Below are 16,700 nucleotides of genomic sequence, written 5' to 3'. Positions count from 1 at the left end.
TTCCTTTGGTGTTCCTTTGCAGAGGCTCTCCTTGAGGGAGTTGATTTCTTTATCCTTCTCCTTCAACGTCTTTTGGAGTTGTAGGAGAGTCTCAGCCATTGCTTGTAACTCTTGTAACTTCACTGTGCGCTCTTCTTCAGTGATTTTAATTGTTTTGTCTGCTTGTAATAACCTTTCAGCCAACTCCTTCAGCTCTTCAACCAGTTGTGTTTTCTCCTCATGGCAGGTCTGCTGGTTTGAAAACATCTCTTCCAGGATTTGTGTTAGGTTCTCTAAATGGTATTTCATCACAATGTAGTTTGCATAATACTTGCACATCTTTAGTTCTGTGGGGCGGCGCTTGTCCATTGTCTGGATCTTACTAAATGCATTAATTGAAATAAGACTAATAAATAAAACTATTCAGGGCTCAACCCTTTTTTTTAAAGGTTCATACTGCACCTACGTTCATCAGATGCCAAAATTATACTAACATAAAACCAACTCTGCATAGAATATAAAGCCACTGCTCTGACATCACAGTGACATTGTTGATTGTATAGTCACAGCTGACAATTATGTCCTAGTGGCTAGTTCTGACATCATAAAGATACAGTAGCCTTACTAGCCTATGTAGGCTATATGTGGATACATACCCCTTGCTGCCTTTAATGCAAAATAGTGACCTATCATCATATCGGTAGCAGCACAGTGAGCCAACATGTACAATAGTAGCACCCTGACTCAGTTTGACCTCTGTTTATGAACGAACAACGTTTTCTAATAATTGCAACCTTTGTCCGATAATTCGTTAAGGAAAAATTACACCTGTGTGAAGTGAGGGGCGCTCTTATCACTATACATCAGCAATGACACACGGAATGTGATGTATGATGATCCATCATCATACATCACATTCTGTGCTCAGCCAATCAAATAATTTCAATGGTACACAAAGACACAAAGCTAGCGCCCCTCCTATTATTTTCAAATTGAAAATAAATGAAAATAATGCATATATATATATATATATATATATATATATATATATATATATAGTCACCACCAGTCACACTATAATCAAATAGCAAAACACATGACTCGTATTAGGCCTACATTATATCAAAAGGGCTCAATGAATCTTCTTCAACTAAACTGCAATTCCTTACTTATTTTTTATATAATTTATCCAGGAAAAGTTAGGCTATAACTACATACTTAGCGACTTCTTTGCGACAAACGTAAGAAATGTAAGAAGTTAAAAAGTTGAAAGTAATGCAGATTTGACATTACAATTAACAAACAAGACAAAACAATATACCCTATGAGCAACATGTACTCTCGCGAGAGTGTCGATTGGCAATTTGCCGGCTGTCGTGATCGAGAGTCTTGACACAAGAATACTAAACAAATAATTAAAAAATACTCGAGTGTCATTTTGATCTTATATTACATGAATATAAACTATAATTCTATAAAGCATTTTTTTTAAATGACTAAAACAATGTTTGAGGCAGCGTCTTCTTCTACGGGTCTGGTTTATAAATGTTACACATCCGGGTTACACAAAATCAGCTTCCGTATGCGTCATCTTTCTTTCCGGTTTTGTGCCCTCTCGTAGCCGTCATGAAGTGAGTTCTCACAAAATAATCTATCGGCATCCCAGCCTTTAAATAAACTATCTTTAAGTAATATCGATGTTATGTATATCATTGTATCCCCTTCTATCGGTCATTATGTTTATTTGTCCATTTTAGGGTCGAGTTGTGCAGTTTCAGCGGGTATAAAATATACCCCGGCCATGGCCGCCGATACGCCAGGATAGATGGGAAGGTAACGCTTGGGCCTGATACTGACACCAGCAGCAATTACTCTTTGTATATTGTCTTTGTTTTACATTTACTTGTTCAGTAAACACAAGCAACGTTTGAAACACCTTGGCCTAGTTAGCAGCTAAGTGTTCATGAGGGCTAACTAACTAACTAACTGAACACTTGCTAGCAATTGCTAATGCTAACGTGTCTGTGTTGGTGTTCTCTTGTGTACGAAATGCACCGTGTCCACGTTTCTGCGTGTTTGTATACTAACTTGAAGCCTGTAATGTATTTCACATTGTATTAAGTTCATTAGTAACCATTAATGAAATGGCGTGCACATGTATCTGATCATACGTTACTTGTTGTCATGCTACAGTGAGTGTTGTAAGCTGTGGTGGTTATATATTCGTTTGTTTTCTTCAGGTGTTCCAATTCTTGAATGCCAAGTGCGAGGCGGCGTTCCTGGCCAAGAGGAACCCCAGACAGATAAACTGGACTGTCTTGTACAGACGCAAGCACAAGAAGGGCCTGTCTGTAAGTTACATGCTGTAGCCTATATTTGCCACACAGTGTCAAAATGTAATACAAATAAATCTAAACGTGCTTGTGAACATTGAGTGAGGCACTATTTGCATAATTCACGTCCATGTTTGGCTGTGGGTGGATGGTGTGCATGGTTTTGGTCTGTGTTATGTGCTGTTGCTGGGCTGTGTCTTACAACCTGTGCAACAGTGCTCACTCCACACCTGAAGCCATAGAGAGACTAGAGATCATAGTACCGGCCCTTGATTATACTATTGGTCGGCCTCCGTATTCTCTTACAAGCTACTTTGTACATTTATCATATTCTGTCATGAGAGTAGAGCAGAGATGGTGGTGTTTTGAGAATGATTTCAAGAGTGTTATTTGTTACCAAGTCATATAGTAGTAGTGAAATGTCAATTGTGGTATGTTCTGTAAGACTGCTAACTATACTGTATAACAAGATAATAACGATAATACTGGAACGTAATAAAAAAAGGTAAAAACTATTATACTACAGAAATGGGTAATGTGCAGCATCTGAACAGCATCTGCCTTGTCAGGCTGCTGAGGTTGTAATGTTCAGTATAGGACATTTGTCTACATTGGAAGAAATGCCTGTTTCTAAAGTTGTATCAAAATGTGTCCTAACAGGAAGAGGTGTCAAAGAGGCGTACACGCCGTGCAGTGAAGTTCACAAGGGCCATCACTGGGGCCTCTCTGGCTGAAATCATGGCCAAGAGGAACCAGAAGCCTGAGGTCCGTAAGGCCCAGCGTGAGCAGGCCATCAGGTAAGAACACTACTTCTTCTTTCCGGTTTTATGGCGGTTTAAGAACACTACTCTGCAACCTGAGTACTATAGACAAATAACGCTTTAAGTCCACACTAATTATCCATAATGTATAAATGATGGATAAGGGGTCAGGACAACTAGGCCATTTCGTGGGGGTGGGGGGGGGGGGGGGGGGGGGTCAGAATAAAACTTTGACTTAAAAACTCTTATTTGTCTATAGTACTGACGTTTATCTAAAGGAAAAAAATCTGAATTGACAGCAAGTCCCCAGGACATCTTCGTTATCCTTTAACCTTGTCTGATTGTATCTCATGCTTTTGACAAAAAAATACTGGCAAGCAAAGGCAACTTCTCCACCAAATTTTACTTGGTCCACAGTTTATTGTCACCAGTGTGATGGTTTTTGAATAGCTATCTGTGATCTCCGATTTCACTGTAGCTCTGGGTGGCTCAAAGAGTGTTTCATTTAAGATTCAACGTTTCGACCCAATTCCTGATGAAGACCTGATGGGGTCGAAAGTAACGTTGAATCTTAAATAAAATACTACTGGTAGCACTAAGAACGGTGTGCAGACATCCTTCCTACCCTTTTTTTGTATGTATATTTATTTGTTCAGCACCCGTCAACTTTTTGAGATGTGCGTGTTTCCATTTTGGATCTTATCTCATATGGCTCAAGGAGTATGTCACAGCAATACCATCCAATTGTTTTTGATTGAATAGTAATACTTTAAAGTTTTAATAGCAAAGGTACAGTTGTATAATGTTAAAAGCATAATGCAAAAAGCCCTGTGGGCTTGTTTACATTGTGGTTCTGTGTATTCAATTCATCGCCAGCACCAGCATCTTTAAGTTACATGCTGTTGTAGCCTATACATTTGCCACAAATGTCATAATAATTTAATACAAATCTAAAAATGATAGTTTGCAATAAATTATGCACCATTCGGATATTCATGTCCATGTTTGGCTGTGGGTGGATGGTGTGCATAGTTTTGGTCTGTGTTATGTGCTGTCGCTGGGCTGTGTCTTACAGCCTGTGCAACAGTGCTCACTCCACACCTGCAGCCATAGAGAAACTAGAGATCATAGTACCGGCCCTTGACGTCTTGTTAGACATACCAACGGTCGGCCTCCATATTCTCTTACAAGTTACTAGAATAATAGTACTAAAAAATAATCAATAGTTGCAGCCCTCCTTTCCTGTGCATTATGCGCTTATAAGGGACCCGTTTGCTGATGTGATTTAGTTAATTGGTGGCTAAAATATTGTTGTAGCCACCATGTATTGGCTATTATATGTAGTTTGTGGCTCATTCATGGTTCTCTATTTTCCAGGGCTGCCAAGGATGCCAAGAAGGCAAAGCAGGCAACAAAGAAGCCCTCTACAACCAGTGCTAAGGTAAGATCACTCTACAGGTACTTTCCTAAAAATAAATCCTAACATGGATTGTTTGACTTGACAGTGAAGCAATCTTTCATCTGGAAGTTCAACGGTTTGGATTGGCTGGGAACAATTGGGGTGGGGATGTCAAATGTGAGAAACGAGTCAAACGACACTATCAGGCATGCACTTTAGTACTACTTGGCAAAACATTTTTAGTCCGTTTAAAGCCTGAAAAATGGTCACACAGCATCAGAAGCGTCATCATTCAGTCTTTTATATAATTAAGTTCTCTTGAACAAATGTTTTTCTCTTGGTGGGTAGATTTGTACCTGCCAAGTTCAACTAGATGGGGGTTTCTGGATGTGAGTTATATTGTATGTGACCAAGTTAGCCAAAATGTCTGGCAAAGTCTCATGCAGTGCTGTAATGCTGTTCGGTTTATGATAAATATTGGTTAAATATTTTCAATTTAATTTTGTTAACCCCCTGCAAAAGGCAAATGATTTTCCCCGCCACTACAATCAGCAGTGTGATTTATAAACGTACTACTGTTCTCTATCTTCTGTATTCACTGACTAGACTATCGAATTACTCTTATGATTTGGTTTGAAATGCTTGGGTGTGACACATGTATATGTTTTTATTTCTTTGCAGGCCCCTACCAAGGCTGCAAAGCCTATGAAGGTTGCAAAGCCTATGAAGGTGAATGCACCTCGTGTTGGAGGAAAACGCTAGAAGCGGTTTATTTTGATTGTGAATAAAACTTTGTTGGATAACTACTTTGTGTGACCGTGACTTTATAATGCTTCCATTATGTTCCATTTGGTAATCTCTAGAACTTGTGTTAATCATTTTCCAAGGATGTGTTGATTCTAAGGGTATTTCTTTTCCCACTGGAATATTGAGATGGCATAACATGGAATTAGAGATGCACGATATTGGAATTATGACCGATATCCGATCTCCAATTATTTGCAAGTTCATATCTGCCTATTCCGATATATTACATTATGTACTACTGTAATATATTTATATTGACTTTTTTTTTTCTTCTGGTGAAAGTAGATGGTCAGTCCTCCCCACTAACAGCTGATGCTCTTAAAAGGCAGACTTGCTGCTCTGTGAGTACAAAGCCATTGACTCACATTATTATTGCATCATAAATATCGGTGAAAATCTGGAATATTTTGAGACCGAAGCTATATGGAATTTTTATGGTCAATTTCGTACGCTATGATATGCATCGCTACATGGAATTCATGATGCATTTCTCAACTCGGAACTAGAGCTCTGTTCAGCAATGTAATTATGAAAACACAAGAGGGAGACAAAGCTCCACTATAGGAAAGTATACTTTACCAGAGATTAAAATGGGGTGCATTTTTTCCATCCCAGTTTATAGTTAAGGGACAATACAACGACCTCTGCATCCATGGTATGCACTACTGTACTATGAAATATGTAGAGCTTTTTTTAAATTCTAGTTTACTTTGCTAGCTTTAGTTATAATAAATCATTTATTCTGTTTTCTACATGAATATAACCATATGAAGTGGGAGTTAAATGCTGCAATTTGTAAAAATGACATTGCTCTTAATGTTGAAGTCATCTCATCAAATGTCCCTGGGACTCATCTAAAAGACCACCCCTGCATCCCGGGACTACATTGAAAACCTATTTACATCACTGCTTTACCATTCAATATTTTGACTTTTGGTGGGGCTGTGGAACCCATAGCTCACAATCTACTTTAGGTGAGTGAGTTTGGTCTCATACTGGATTCTTTACGCGAGTCTACAGCAGTAGTTATCTAACCTTTTGTTTAACAGAAATTTCTCTAAAAGTGAACCAGCACTCACGGAACTCATGTTTTGAGGCACTCTTAATGTAATTGTTGATATGGTATGCTGCAGAGCAGCAACGAAAGTGTTTCGGTGTTCAAGCCTTTATCAGCGTTGTCAGACAATAAAGTCCTTAAATGCATATATAGGAATTAAGGCAAAATATCTGAGTTTTCTGTTATCTTGTCACATAAAAGGGCCAGAGGTAATGGGTATACATATTGAAACGCAGTATATACAATAAGGTATATCTGACTGAGTCCTGGAGTTCATCATGCGTTCTCTCTTAATAGAGTGCTATTTTATAAGTCCACTCCTCTCTTCAAAGGTCATTGAATCTGCATTAAGACAAAGGGACACTAGTGGCCTACCCACTTTTAGTTAATGCGAGGCCTCTTACGATATATGTGGAACGAGCAACTAAATGTAATATTCAACCATTTTGAGAGACAGTTGTCAACACTGAACACTAAATACTCCAATATATGATTTAAAACTCAAACGTCTCTCAATGGGCTACTAATGTAGTCCTAGGAGCTCTAACCTTTGTTAAAAGGAGTCCTGAATCTATGTATATTTGGCCATCTTAAAAGATGTTTTGTGCCAGGAACTCCCAGAAGATTTTTCTAAAATGTATGTGCCATGCTGTGTGCTATTTTTGAATGGGGTTAAATGATTGTGGTTCTGTTAATACATTTAGCTGGGGACCCCACTTTTGACACTTTGTATAGGACACTACTGGTTTAGCTACCGATAGAAACTACAATACTCAATCAGGCAAAATGTAGGTGTTAAATTTTTATTGCCATTACATAGCCACAGAGCCATAAAGTCAGATCACACCCAAGTTCTATTAAATATTCAAGTCAAATTAATGTGTCTAATACATACAGTGAATCCCATTAATGTTCCTATTCCCTAGCACCACGTATCTGGCAAAGTGTTAAAAACAATGTGCACAAATTGTGTCATTTCTATAAGATGTAGGCAATGAGGAAATTAAATAAAATACTTAAGGTGCTACTGCACACAACTACATTAAAGTAAACCGTTCAATTGCGAGAAATGTTTAAATCATTCCGGCACAGTTTTAAATGATTAATGATTTTGAAAAGACATGATGAAAAATTTACATCCTTAAATTCACTTGATAACATTCCTTTAACCACATTCAACACAACCGAGTTTTATTCTTAGGAATTGAATGTTTATAGAATAGATATTTTCCCACATGAGCGCATGGCATACTGTAGAAAGCATGAAATTAAATTCCGAATGTACAATGGTACAACTTGTGCGTTGATGAGCGTTGAACCGTTCATAGACATGTTGACTATGGCGTGTTAAAAATAAATCCTTAACATCCCGAGAAAATTATGAAATGTCAGAAAAAACTACATCTCCAACAGGGCTGCTTTCTGTGGTAAAATAATGGTTAGGCGTGGATTTCAAGGAGACGGCATGGGATGTATATGAGACGAGGCGGTGCAGGCTTGTGCCCAGTGTGGGGTCTCCCTTTCGATCCACTGGAGTGGAGGATTGGCAGTACAAACACTCAGGACTCTATAGCCGGCTGAGCCTTCTTATCTTGCTCATGCCTAATAGAACAAATGAAAGAATGATGTATGTATTTTATTACAATCAATCCTAGTTTCCAATTATCAGACCTCTATGGCTAGGCTACAAACAACTGCAATCTAGGGTTAAGAAGGGGTTCCAGGTTTTGCATAGTTCAGCTTTAGTGAGTTAGCCAGCTTTGTCAATTACACTATGGATGACTAAATATGCAGAAAAAAAGCAAATACATTTATTTTTACATTACATTTAGGACTGTATGCCACATTTGATGGTGATATCTTAATCTCTGAATCTCGACTGAAAATGATCAGACTGGCAGTGATATTACAAAAATGTGATGGCTGACATTCTAGACAATAAGTGAAAATAGAGCTACAACAAGCATTTTTCAGAATGTTCACCGATCTATTATGCCCAGGTGGGGGCACAAGGGTTCCTGTGTTTAAGCAACACTCATGTATACAACATCTGAAAATAGTTACATTCTTTATGTCATTATTTGTTTCCTGGACAGTCAACAAAATTCCTGGACTGGCCAGATGAATCCTGGACGGGGGCTAATATTAGGTGAACTATAAACAACTTGTTACTTGCTTCTGTGCATTTATCTCAAACTAAATACTTAGGATCAAGCTATACAGTAGGTGCTGATGATGGGCACTGGAGACCACACTCACCTCCAGATCCTGTAGAGCTGACTGCTTCCTGCACAACCAAGGAAGAAGTTGACAGCGAATAGGTTGTAGTTCTTTGGAATAATGACCAAAGAATATCTGGACCAAACCAGACCTAAGGGAGACAGACAACAGCAACAGCTGAGCACAGCATTCCAAATTTAAATAAACAATAGTTCATACAATAGTTGAAAAATATACATCTTTCAGGAAATAAAGAAAACCTTATATTTTTTAAAACAAAGCAATACAGCCTCATCAAAGTTGGTGTAACTTTATATATTGTCAATTACTTCCATGAGAGGGGGAGAGGTGGTGGAGTTAGCTGTTTTAGCAGACATTTTGAGGGTCCAATGGAGTTAAGAGGTTTTGTCCAAAGCACTTTTTACTACTTTCCATTGGTTCAATATTTTAGAAACAACACACAGACGTATTAAGGGTGTTCTATAGCACTGGATTTATGCAAAAAAATATCTAAAACCTCAAAAAATGAGTTATGAGGTTTCCTCCCGACAGCAACAATATTATAAATCAACTACCATCAATGGATGCATTTTAGCAGTTTAATTAGTAGGAATGCAATTGGAATTAGATTTCACAGAGGAGTCATATGGTGAAAGGTAATTTTTTTTTTTTTTAAAAGGACATAAGGAAGCTCTACTGAAGCACGATCATCAGGTCAAAATTTGTCTAGGTGAGACCTTTGACACAATCTAAATGTCTCAATAGAAATCGTATCATCGTATCGTATTATCTACCCTACAGTTTGGGCAAAATAAAAATGTATTCATTAAAACACATTTAGTGCCGGAAGTGCATCAAAATAGAAGCTCCGGGGTGCCAGAGTTGTCTGATCGCTTTTACTCTGAAAGCCATGAACCGGAAACACTTTCCTAAAAAAGTTGACTTTACTAAGTGACCTCACATCCCCGATCATCTTAATTTATTTTTTTACGCTCCAAAAAGCGTTCATATTTTGCGGGAGAGACGGATGAGGAGCAGAAATGAAGCGCCAGCATATCGATCCATTCATCACCACGGAGAGCGCCTTGGATTAGGAGATACGAGTCATTCTTTCCGCCGCGCTAACATGGGAGTCAATGACAAGCTAATAGTTGCACAGAGCGTTAGCATACGGAAAGCGAAAAGCGAAATGCCAAAAAAAGGAAAAATTCTGAATATTCTTATCTCGCCCGTGTCACTAGGACGTCCTCAGACGTCGTAGGCACAAATTTTTCGGGATCCTTATGACGGCCTCATGCGTCGTATGAACTGAAACGGTTAAATAAAGTTACATAGTGCAACTTTAACCTATATAAACGAGCCATCAATTATATCAATATTCACTGATGCATTTCCGGATTGTTTATTTAATAATAATGTGCTCCAAGTGCTCAAAGCGCTTTACAATGGTTCATTCATTCATACATTGGGAAGTGAAGCGGCAAACAGTCGACGCCAGCGTCCTCACTTCCCACATTCACACACCAAAGGTGGCTCACACCGACCGACTCATTGGGTTCAGTGTCTTGCCCAAGGACACTTCGACATGTGGACAGGAGGAGCCGGGATTCGAACCGCTGACCCATGGATCATTGGACGACCTGCTCTACCTCCTGAACCACAGCCGTGGTTCAAATGGGGTCCGTACGCTAATCAGACAGGGCATTAGTCCGACATACATCCGCATATGGTTAGGTTAGGAGATGGGTTGTCATTTGTTTAATGACTGAACAACGTACTGCACCCGTTCAAACTCTCTGTGGCCTCGGGGTTGAACCGGTCCGGTTCTTTTTTCCCCTGCCTAATTTTTAACCAGTTCAGAGTATTTCCACTGAAAATGTATTTGTTTATTTCTTGCCCTGAACTGGGAATCAAAGTGTCTGGTTCTACAGGTTGGAAGATGCAGATTGCGACATAAACAATGGCAAAAGCAAGCGGAAAATCTTCATTAAAAAAGAAAGAAAAAGGAAACTATCTGCCATTCTCAATTGAATTTCCCCCATGAAATGGACAGTTTGGCCGATCATATTCAAGACATTGCTGGCCATGCCTGGAGGCGAACCTGGGTCTAAAACCAGCGCTTTAAACTGGTGGAAACTGGAAACGCAGCCGGTTCCCTGAAAGCACCAAGGTTCCAAGAACGCCTGTGGTCTCTGAGGCTAGTTCTAGACCAGTTCAAAGTTATTTTGGTGGAAAAGGGGCCTGTGTGACTTTACTTTGACCGTAGTCTTGCGTAGCCAGACAACTATTGCTATATGCTATATAGAGTCTGGAACTACACATCCCGAAAGCCGAGAACGGAAGCTGTTCGTCATTTCCGTTCATTCTTCTTCTTCATTTTAGAAATGGCTTTAGGGCTGTTAATACGTTTAGTATTGTTTATATTGCGACTGCAAGTCGCACACTACTATGAAAACCTGCAAAACTTGTCAGTCGATCTCGATTCGTCCGTCACGCCTCCATATACAGTATGGCAGTCAGTCCGTAGTGACACGTCACGCCACCATATATGGCTGTCAGTCTGTCACGCCTTGTGACACGCTCCATACATGGCCGTCTCCATATAAGATCACGACACTGACCTCATCTAACTCTGGATAGCCATACACGGAGAAGACTGGATCATCAATTACCGGTAGATCTGAGTTCTCAACAGGCCCGAAATGGCCCTACCTGGGCCCTCATCAAACCCTGTACACTCAAGACACTGCTCCCGCTGCCACCCTTAGATCTCCATATATGGAGCTGACCTGTTCTGACATTCCATATGTTGATCTGACCTCATCAAACCCTGTACACTCAAGAGACGCTCCATATATGGCCAGTAGAGAATTCATTCCATATGTTGATCTGACCTCATCAAACCCTGTACAGTCAAGTCACGCTCCATATATGGCCAGACCTCATCAAACCCTGTACACTCAAGACACTGTCCCCACTGCCACACTTAGATCTCCATATATGGAGCTGACCTGTTCCGACATTCGGTATTATATATTGATCTGACCTCATCAAACCCTGTACACTCAAGACACGCTCCATGTATGGCCAGTACAGAATTAATTCCATATGTTGATCTGCCCCCCGTGCCAAAGCGCCAGTGCTCGCCCAGCAGTCTCCTGTCACCCAGGCGGATGCTTAGGGCGAGGTTGCACGCTTTTCGTCCTCAACTCCATTAGGAAGGAAAAAAAAACACGAATTGAACACTAATAAAAAATGTCTGCTTTTATTGTGTATTATGGAGCACCGGCACCCCAACCTAGGTTTTCCTCTAGCTTCTTTACCTCTACTCATTGTAACCTCATTGTTCCACTTGGGTTCCTCTCATTCAGACACATGTATTCTGTAAATGCATTTATTCTATAAATGCACCATTGCTTTGATTATTTTGATTTATATTAAGACAAATTTGGTGACAGGTAAAGATGAAATGGTATGCATGCATCACATCCACTCCAGACTGAAGTTCAGACAGAACATTGTGGGAGGCAACAGTCTGGCTCACGAGACTTCTCTGTACCTCTCCTGTGTTTCAACCTCACTGCTGTTGCTGCTGCTATGACACCTGAATTTTACTCTGGGGATCAATAAAGTTACATGTTTTCATGTAGGTCACAGTGAGGTGCACCTCACTGTGGGTCACCTCACCTCACTTGTAGGTCACAGGAGGAAGGCAACTTATCCTGGCACAGGCATTCATCCTAGGTTTCTTAAAATTTCTGTTGGGTAACTAATGATTGTTAAACCAAGGAACTAGAGGGAACAGAACATCCACGGAACATGACTCTCACAGGAGTCATTTTTAAGTTTAACATACCAAAATATCCACTATTTGTATCCAATAAGCAGTTTCAAGACCAATAGATCTGCATGAAGCCTGTAACATATCGGGATTGGGTATTATATGGATCTTTTTTGTGTGTGGTACATTTAAACAAAAGCACATTTGTGCATTTGGTCAAGTTTAAAGGGTTCCAGTGTCCACTGTCCTGTCTGGAAGAACATTGCAGTATTTGCTTCTCAGTATAAAATGATCTTACCTGTAGCCGTTAGCACACCTGACTGGGAGAGACTGAGTTTCTCTGCTGGTCGGGTCATATCAGCCAGTCCAGCCCCGACCAGGCCCTAGGTTAGACAACAGTGGATTACCTTGATTACTTATACACATGTGCCAGGTATACTCTTTAATGTCTAAGACATTACAACATACTTCCTTACCCATTTAAACATTGGGGCCCAGAAGAAGACAGTCTTTGGACCTAGAATAAAAGAAGACAAATTGTTACACAAAGCAGTTATTTAATGATAGCTGTTAAAGACCAGTTTCATATACTGTACAAGTAAGTGTACATGGAAATGTGTCCTCAGGCTCTGCATTTAGCTTAACTATTAGGGGTAGTGACTACCATTATTACAGCACCCAGGGAGCAGTTAGTTAGGAGTTAAAAGTGTCTTGCTCAAGAACACAGGGTCAAACCGGCAACCTTCTGATCCCGACGTCCTCTCTACCTACCAGCTTCTGCTGTCCTATCAGTGTCGTAGAATTTTAGGCTGTAGCATACTCCACTTTTAGGTGATAACCAGCTCACCTTTTAGGTGAAAGCGGCGTGATCACAGAATGTGATTTTCAATAAAATCACATTTTAGGTGACCTAAAAGGTGAGTAGGTTATCCCCTAAAAGTGGGAGACAATGCCAGAATACAGAATATAAAAATGGTGCTTTGTATTGATAACATAGCTTTACTGTATATGTTGCCAAAACATGCAGCACAGAAACATATCAGAAAACATCTCAAAACACTACACACAATTCCCTAGGGCCTAAGGGATGGAAAATTGTGAGAGAACATGAAACCACTCTGGTCTAGTCACTTTAGAGAACATGAAACCACTCTGGTCTATCAACTTTAGGTCTATCTTGTGAACTATTGCTTTGCAGATAGAAAAAAGAGAGAGACATGTCTCAACTGCTCTCGACCAATCATGAGAAAAGAAACATCTGACAGGTTATCTTAACCAATCATCTTCAAGGGAGTTGACATTTGTCACCACCCCTCAGTAAATGGTCAGGAAGTTGTCCTTGACAACCTGGATTCTATACCCTTGCACAATGCACAGAGTGACATACAAGCTTGACACAGTGTTGACTGGTCTAATTTGTGGGAGGGTATGCTGTATGTATTGTTATGGCTGGCTCAGGGGCCATAACACCATTATGTCTTCTTGAAGTGTGCTGTAATTTAAACACAGTGACAAGTGACACCTTTATTTATGCACTGAGCCAAGGGTAGGGCTCGATAAGCATTATGCTTATCTGACACTTTTTTCGGCATCTATGGACACTGGGTACGTTCGGATATGCACACGCGGTGCCTCTGTGTGTGTCCCTATGTATGTCCGTATATATATATACTGTATGTATGCAATCTGATAATCCCATACACACAGTCAGTTCAGATGGGTCTGATTTTTTGTGTGCGCTGGGTGGTCACGTCACAGAGCACACCGAGTGTGGCTTATTTAAGAACATTTTTACCAGTTAAAACATGGGCCAAGTTAAATTATGAAACCTTGTATGGTGATGTACTAAATGCTTGCCTTAGCTAGCGTAGCTTTCGCCCCCTGGGGAGCGCTCAAAACACCGCAGTGACACACTCACAGTGAACAACCCCAACTTCTGAAGAGGGTCGATCGGTCAGCTACTGGTCTGTTTTATTGTTTGTCTAGTGTCTAGACTATCTAGAGTGACAATCTTTGTGCCGTTCTTTGCTCCAAGGACTTTGTTCAAGTGTCAGCCATTGTACCTGTACATGTGTTGAACATGAGCTATATTAAAGCTTATCTCACAATAACTATTCAGAAGTCATAAATTTGATGATCTTGATCACTAAATCCACCGCCATAATAAGTAGGATAGCCTGAGCCTACTGTACTTATGGACCCTTGCACAATGCACAGACAAACCAGCTTGACACATTATTGACTGGTCTAATGTGTGGGAGGGTATGCTGTATGTATGTATGTATGTGTGCAAAAAACACCATGTTAATTATGTTTTCTTGAAGTGTGCTGTAAACACTGTGACAGCTTAAAATAATGTATTCATGCAAAGTGAGCCTCGGTAAGAATTATGCTTCTCCCTGTCACCCTATTCTATGGACACCTTATTATGTCAAATGGACTTGACAACTTGGACTTTTTTTTAGATTGTGCCTCGTTCTATATGCACTGATTTTTACATTACACAGACCTTTTTATGTTGTCCAAAAGTGCTATGCTAAATAAACTGAACAGAAAGTTTTCTTTTGTTTGTTTTTATGTTAATCTAGGTTTCTTTAACTGCTCTCTACGCCTTTAACTTTGTATTGGATGCAATTGGATGAAAACAACAATGCTGCTTAAAGTGCTGATCGAGTGTGGTAAAACCTGGTCTGTTTTATTGTCTGTCTAGACAATCTTTGTTCCGCTTTTGGTTCCAAGGACTTTACTCTTAGTGTCAGCCATTGTACCATGTGTTGAACATGAGATATTATTAAGCGTAATCTTTTTAATCACTAAATCCACCACCATAAGTAGGACAGCCTAGACTTTAAAATGTATGTTAAGTGATGTGTTTTGGTTAATACAAACGTTTTTGTTTTTTTTGTTAAAATGTTAAAGCACTATATTCTGTAATCATTGCTATTGAGTGTTTGTTCAGTAACAGGAGTCTCCCCATATCTACTAGGACTATCAGCTTCATTTTTATAGTGTTCCAATTTGTCTTCTCATTGTTTTGTGTCATCACTTCCAATTTAACTGGTTTAATCTGTAGACTGTATCCTGTCTGACGTCTCTATGCTGATTGGATAAAATGAAAATATGTTATTAAAATATGTTTAATTAAAAGCTGGAGAGACATGGAGAGGTGGGGAGCTTCCGTTACTGTTACTGAACGAACCCTCAATAGCAATACTATCAGAATATAGAGATATAACTCTTTTCTCTATGACAGCAGCGCACCAGTGTCCACTCACTGTTCAAGACATTAATCCCTAAAAGGACAATAGGGTTCTTGGAAGCTCTGGTCCATAGCTCTAATGCTGTCTTAATGCAACGGCGGTAAGGCTATGGACCAGAGCTATACAGTAGGTGCTTGGGTGCTAAATACTACAGTTATTAAGCACTTAATAATATAAACCATATTGACTTATCAGTAAACAAGTTGTCAACATGCAGTCTGCACAAATCTTATAGCCTTTCTATTTAGACAAAGATGACATCCATTTTTTTAACAGAACTAAATAGTCCCACAGCAGTCACAACATACTTTCAATCTCCTTTGCTGACAAGTCAATTGTAGACGAGTACAGCTTTTTATTGTATAGGTCTGCTGAGTGAGTGCTACACCATGATGATCATCATCTAGCCGTTCTGCTTGGAGGGCTAATCATCATCATACTGAGGCTGAGCTACACAGTACACAGTAACATGCTGTTCCATGTGGTTCCACTGATACATTTGTACACACCCTCATTGATAAAGGAACACTGAGGCAAGTTTGCAGTTGTCAATACTGTACACACCAATAACGACAGTGCACTGTCTGTACATTACCTGCTGGGTGGTTGTACAGTGGTCTAAGTTTGGCGGGCAGGGCGTGCTCGATCTTATCCAGAATCCTGTGGTAGGACGCTCTCAGTGCAGCCATGGTTTACAGTAGCTGCTGCTAGCTAATACAGTAGATAGATAGTAGATACCAAACTGAGATGTTTCAGCTAGCCGGCTTCAAGCTTGCGAATAAAGTCCTTTGTTGAAATCAAAATATCTGTCAGAATCTAGGCGCAACGTTACAGTGTAATAGACTATATGGGCCGAAATGATGCTGTCCTGCTGTCGACCTTGCAAAACAGCACTATGAGCATGCTAGTGCTGCTATAAGCGCCCCCAGCAGTTGGTGAATGATAAATCCGACCCGGACTTGGCTACGAGGTGACTTTCCTCCTCCCGTTGTGCAACCTACCTACCTCGGTAGGATCAAGTTGCCATAGCTCGGAGGGACTCTCGTACTTTGATTGGCTAGTTGGTTGCCAAGCAGCAAGCAACCACAAAAGAGACGTACGGG

At 40.0% G+C, this 16,700-nt stretch overlaps 2 protein-coding genes across 2 annotated transcripts; one reads left to right on the top strand and one right to left on the bottom strand.

Annotated features, from left to right (window-relative positions):
- Window positions 1-1,550: 1,550 nt before the first annotated feature.
- rpl24 (ribosomal protein L24) lies at window positions 1,551-5,278 on the top strand. Its single transcript, XM_083776310.1, has 6 exons — window positions 1,551-1,610; window positions 1,737-1,812; window positions 2,220-2,330; window positions 2,973-3,109; window positions 4,451-4,514; window positions 5,154-5,278. Exons 1-6 carry the CDS (start codon window positions 1,606-1,608, stop codon window positions 5,232-5,234), a joined length of 474 nt encoding a protein of 157 aa, XP_083632436.1. The 5' UTR covers window positions 1,551-1,605; the 3' UTR covers window positions 5,235-5,278.
- A 1,840-nt stretch (window positions 5,279-7,118) lies between these two features.
- On the bottom strand, window positions 7,119-16,556 carry LOC310866338 (mitochondrial pyruvate carrier 2-like). Its single transcript, XM_083775948.1, has 5 exons — window positions 16,193-16,556; window positions 12,814-12,854; window positions 12,636-12,720; window positions 8,596-8,707; window positions 7,119-7,938 (listed from the first exon to the last, which is right to left on the bottom strand). The coding sequence occupies exons 1-5, from the start codon at window positions 16,284-16,286 to the stop codon at window positions 7,896-7,898; spliced, it is 375 nt and encodes a 124-aa protein (XP_083632074.1). The 5' UTR covers window positions 16,287-16,556; the 3' UTR covers window positions 7,119-7,895.
- Between the last annotated feature and the right edge of the window lie 144 nt (window positions 16,557-16,700).

Source organism: Protomyctophum parallelum, assembly GCF_964188405.1.
Source record: "Protomyctophum parallelum genome assembly, chromosome: 11".
Lineage (NCBI taxonomy): Eukaryota > Metazoa > Chordata > Actinopteri > Myctophiformes > Myctophidae > Protomyctophum > Protomyctophum parallelum.
Note: the sequence above shows the minus strand (reverse complement) of the source record. Positions and strands in the feature narration are given on the sequence as shown.

What these genes read in the sequence shown, in the direction of transcription:
- rpl24 (XM_083776310.1), top strand. An exon ending in ACGCCAGGATAGATGGGAAG is followed by an intron (nt 1,813 to 2,219) that starts GTAACGCTTGGG and finishes TGTTTTCTTCAG; the next exon opens with GTGTTCCAATTCTTGAATGC. An exon ending in CCTCTACAACCAGTGCTAAG is followed by an intron (nt 4,515 to 5,153) that starts GTAAGATCACTC and finishes ATTTCTTTGCAG; the next exon opens with GCCCCTACCAAGGCTGCAAA.
- LOC310866338 (XM_083775948.1), bottom strand. Translation starts at nt 16,286, where the DNA reads ATGGCTGCACTGAGAGCGTCCTACCACAGGATTCTGGATAAGATCGAG. An exon ending in ACTGTACAACCACCCAGCAG is followed by an intron (nt 12,855 to 16,192) that starts GTAATGTACAGA and finishes CTTTTATTCTAG; the next exon opens with GTCCAAAGACTGTCTTCTTC. An exon ending in AGGTGTGCTAACGGCTACAG is followed by an intron (nt 8,708 to 12,635) that starts GTAAGATCATTT and finishes TGTCTCCCTTAG; the next exon opens with GTCTGGTTTGGTCCAGATAT.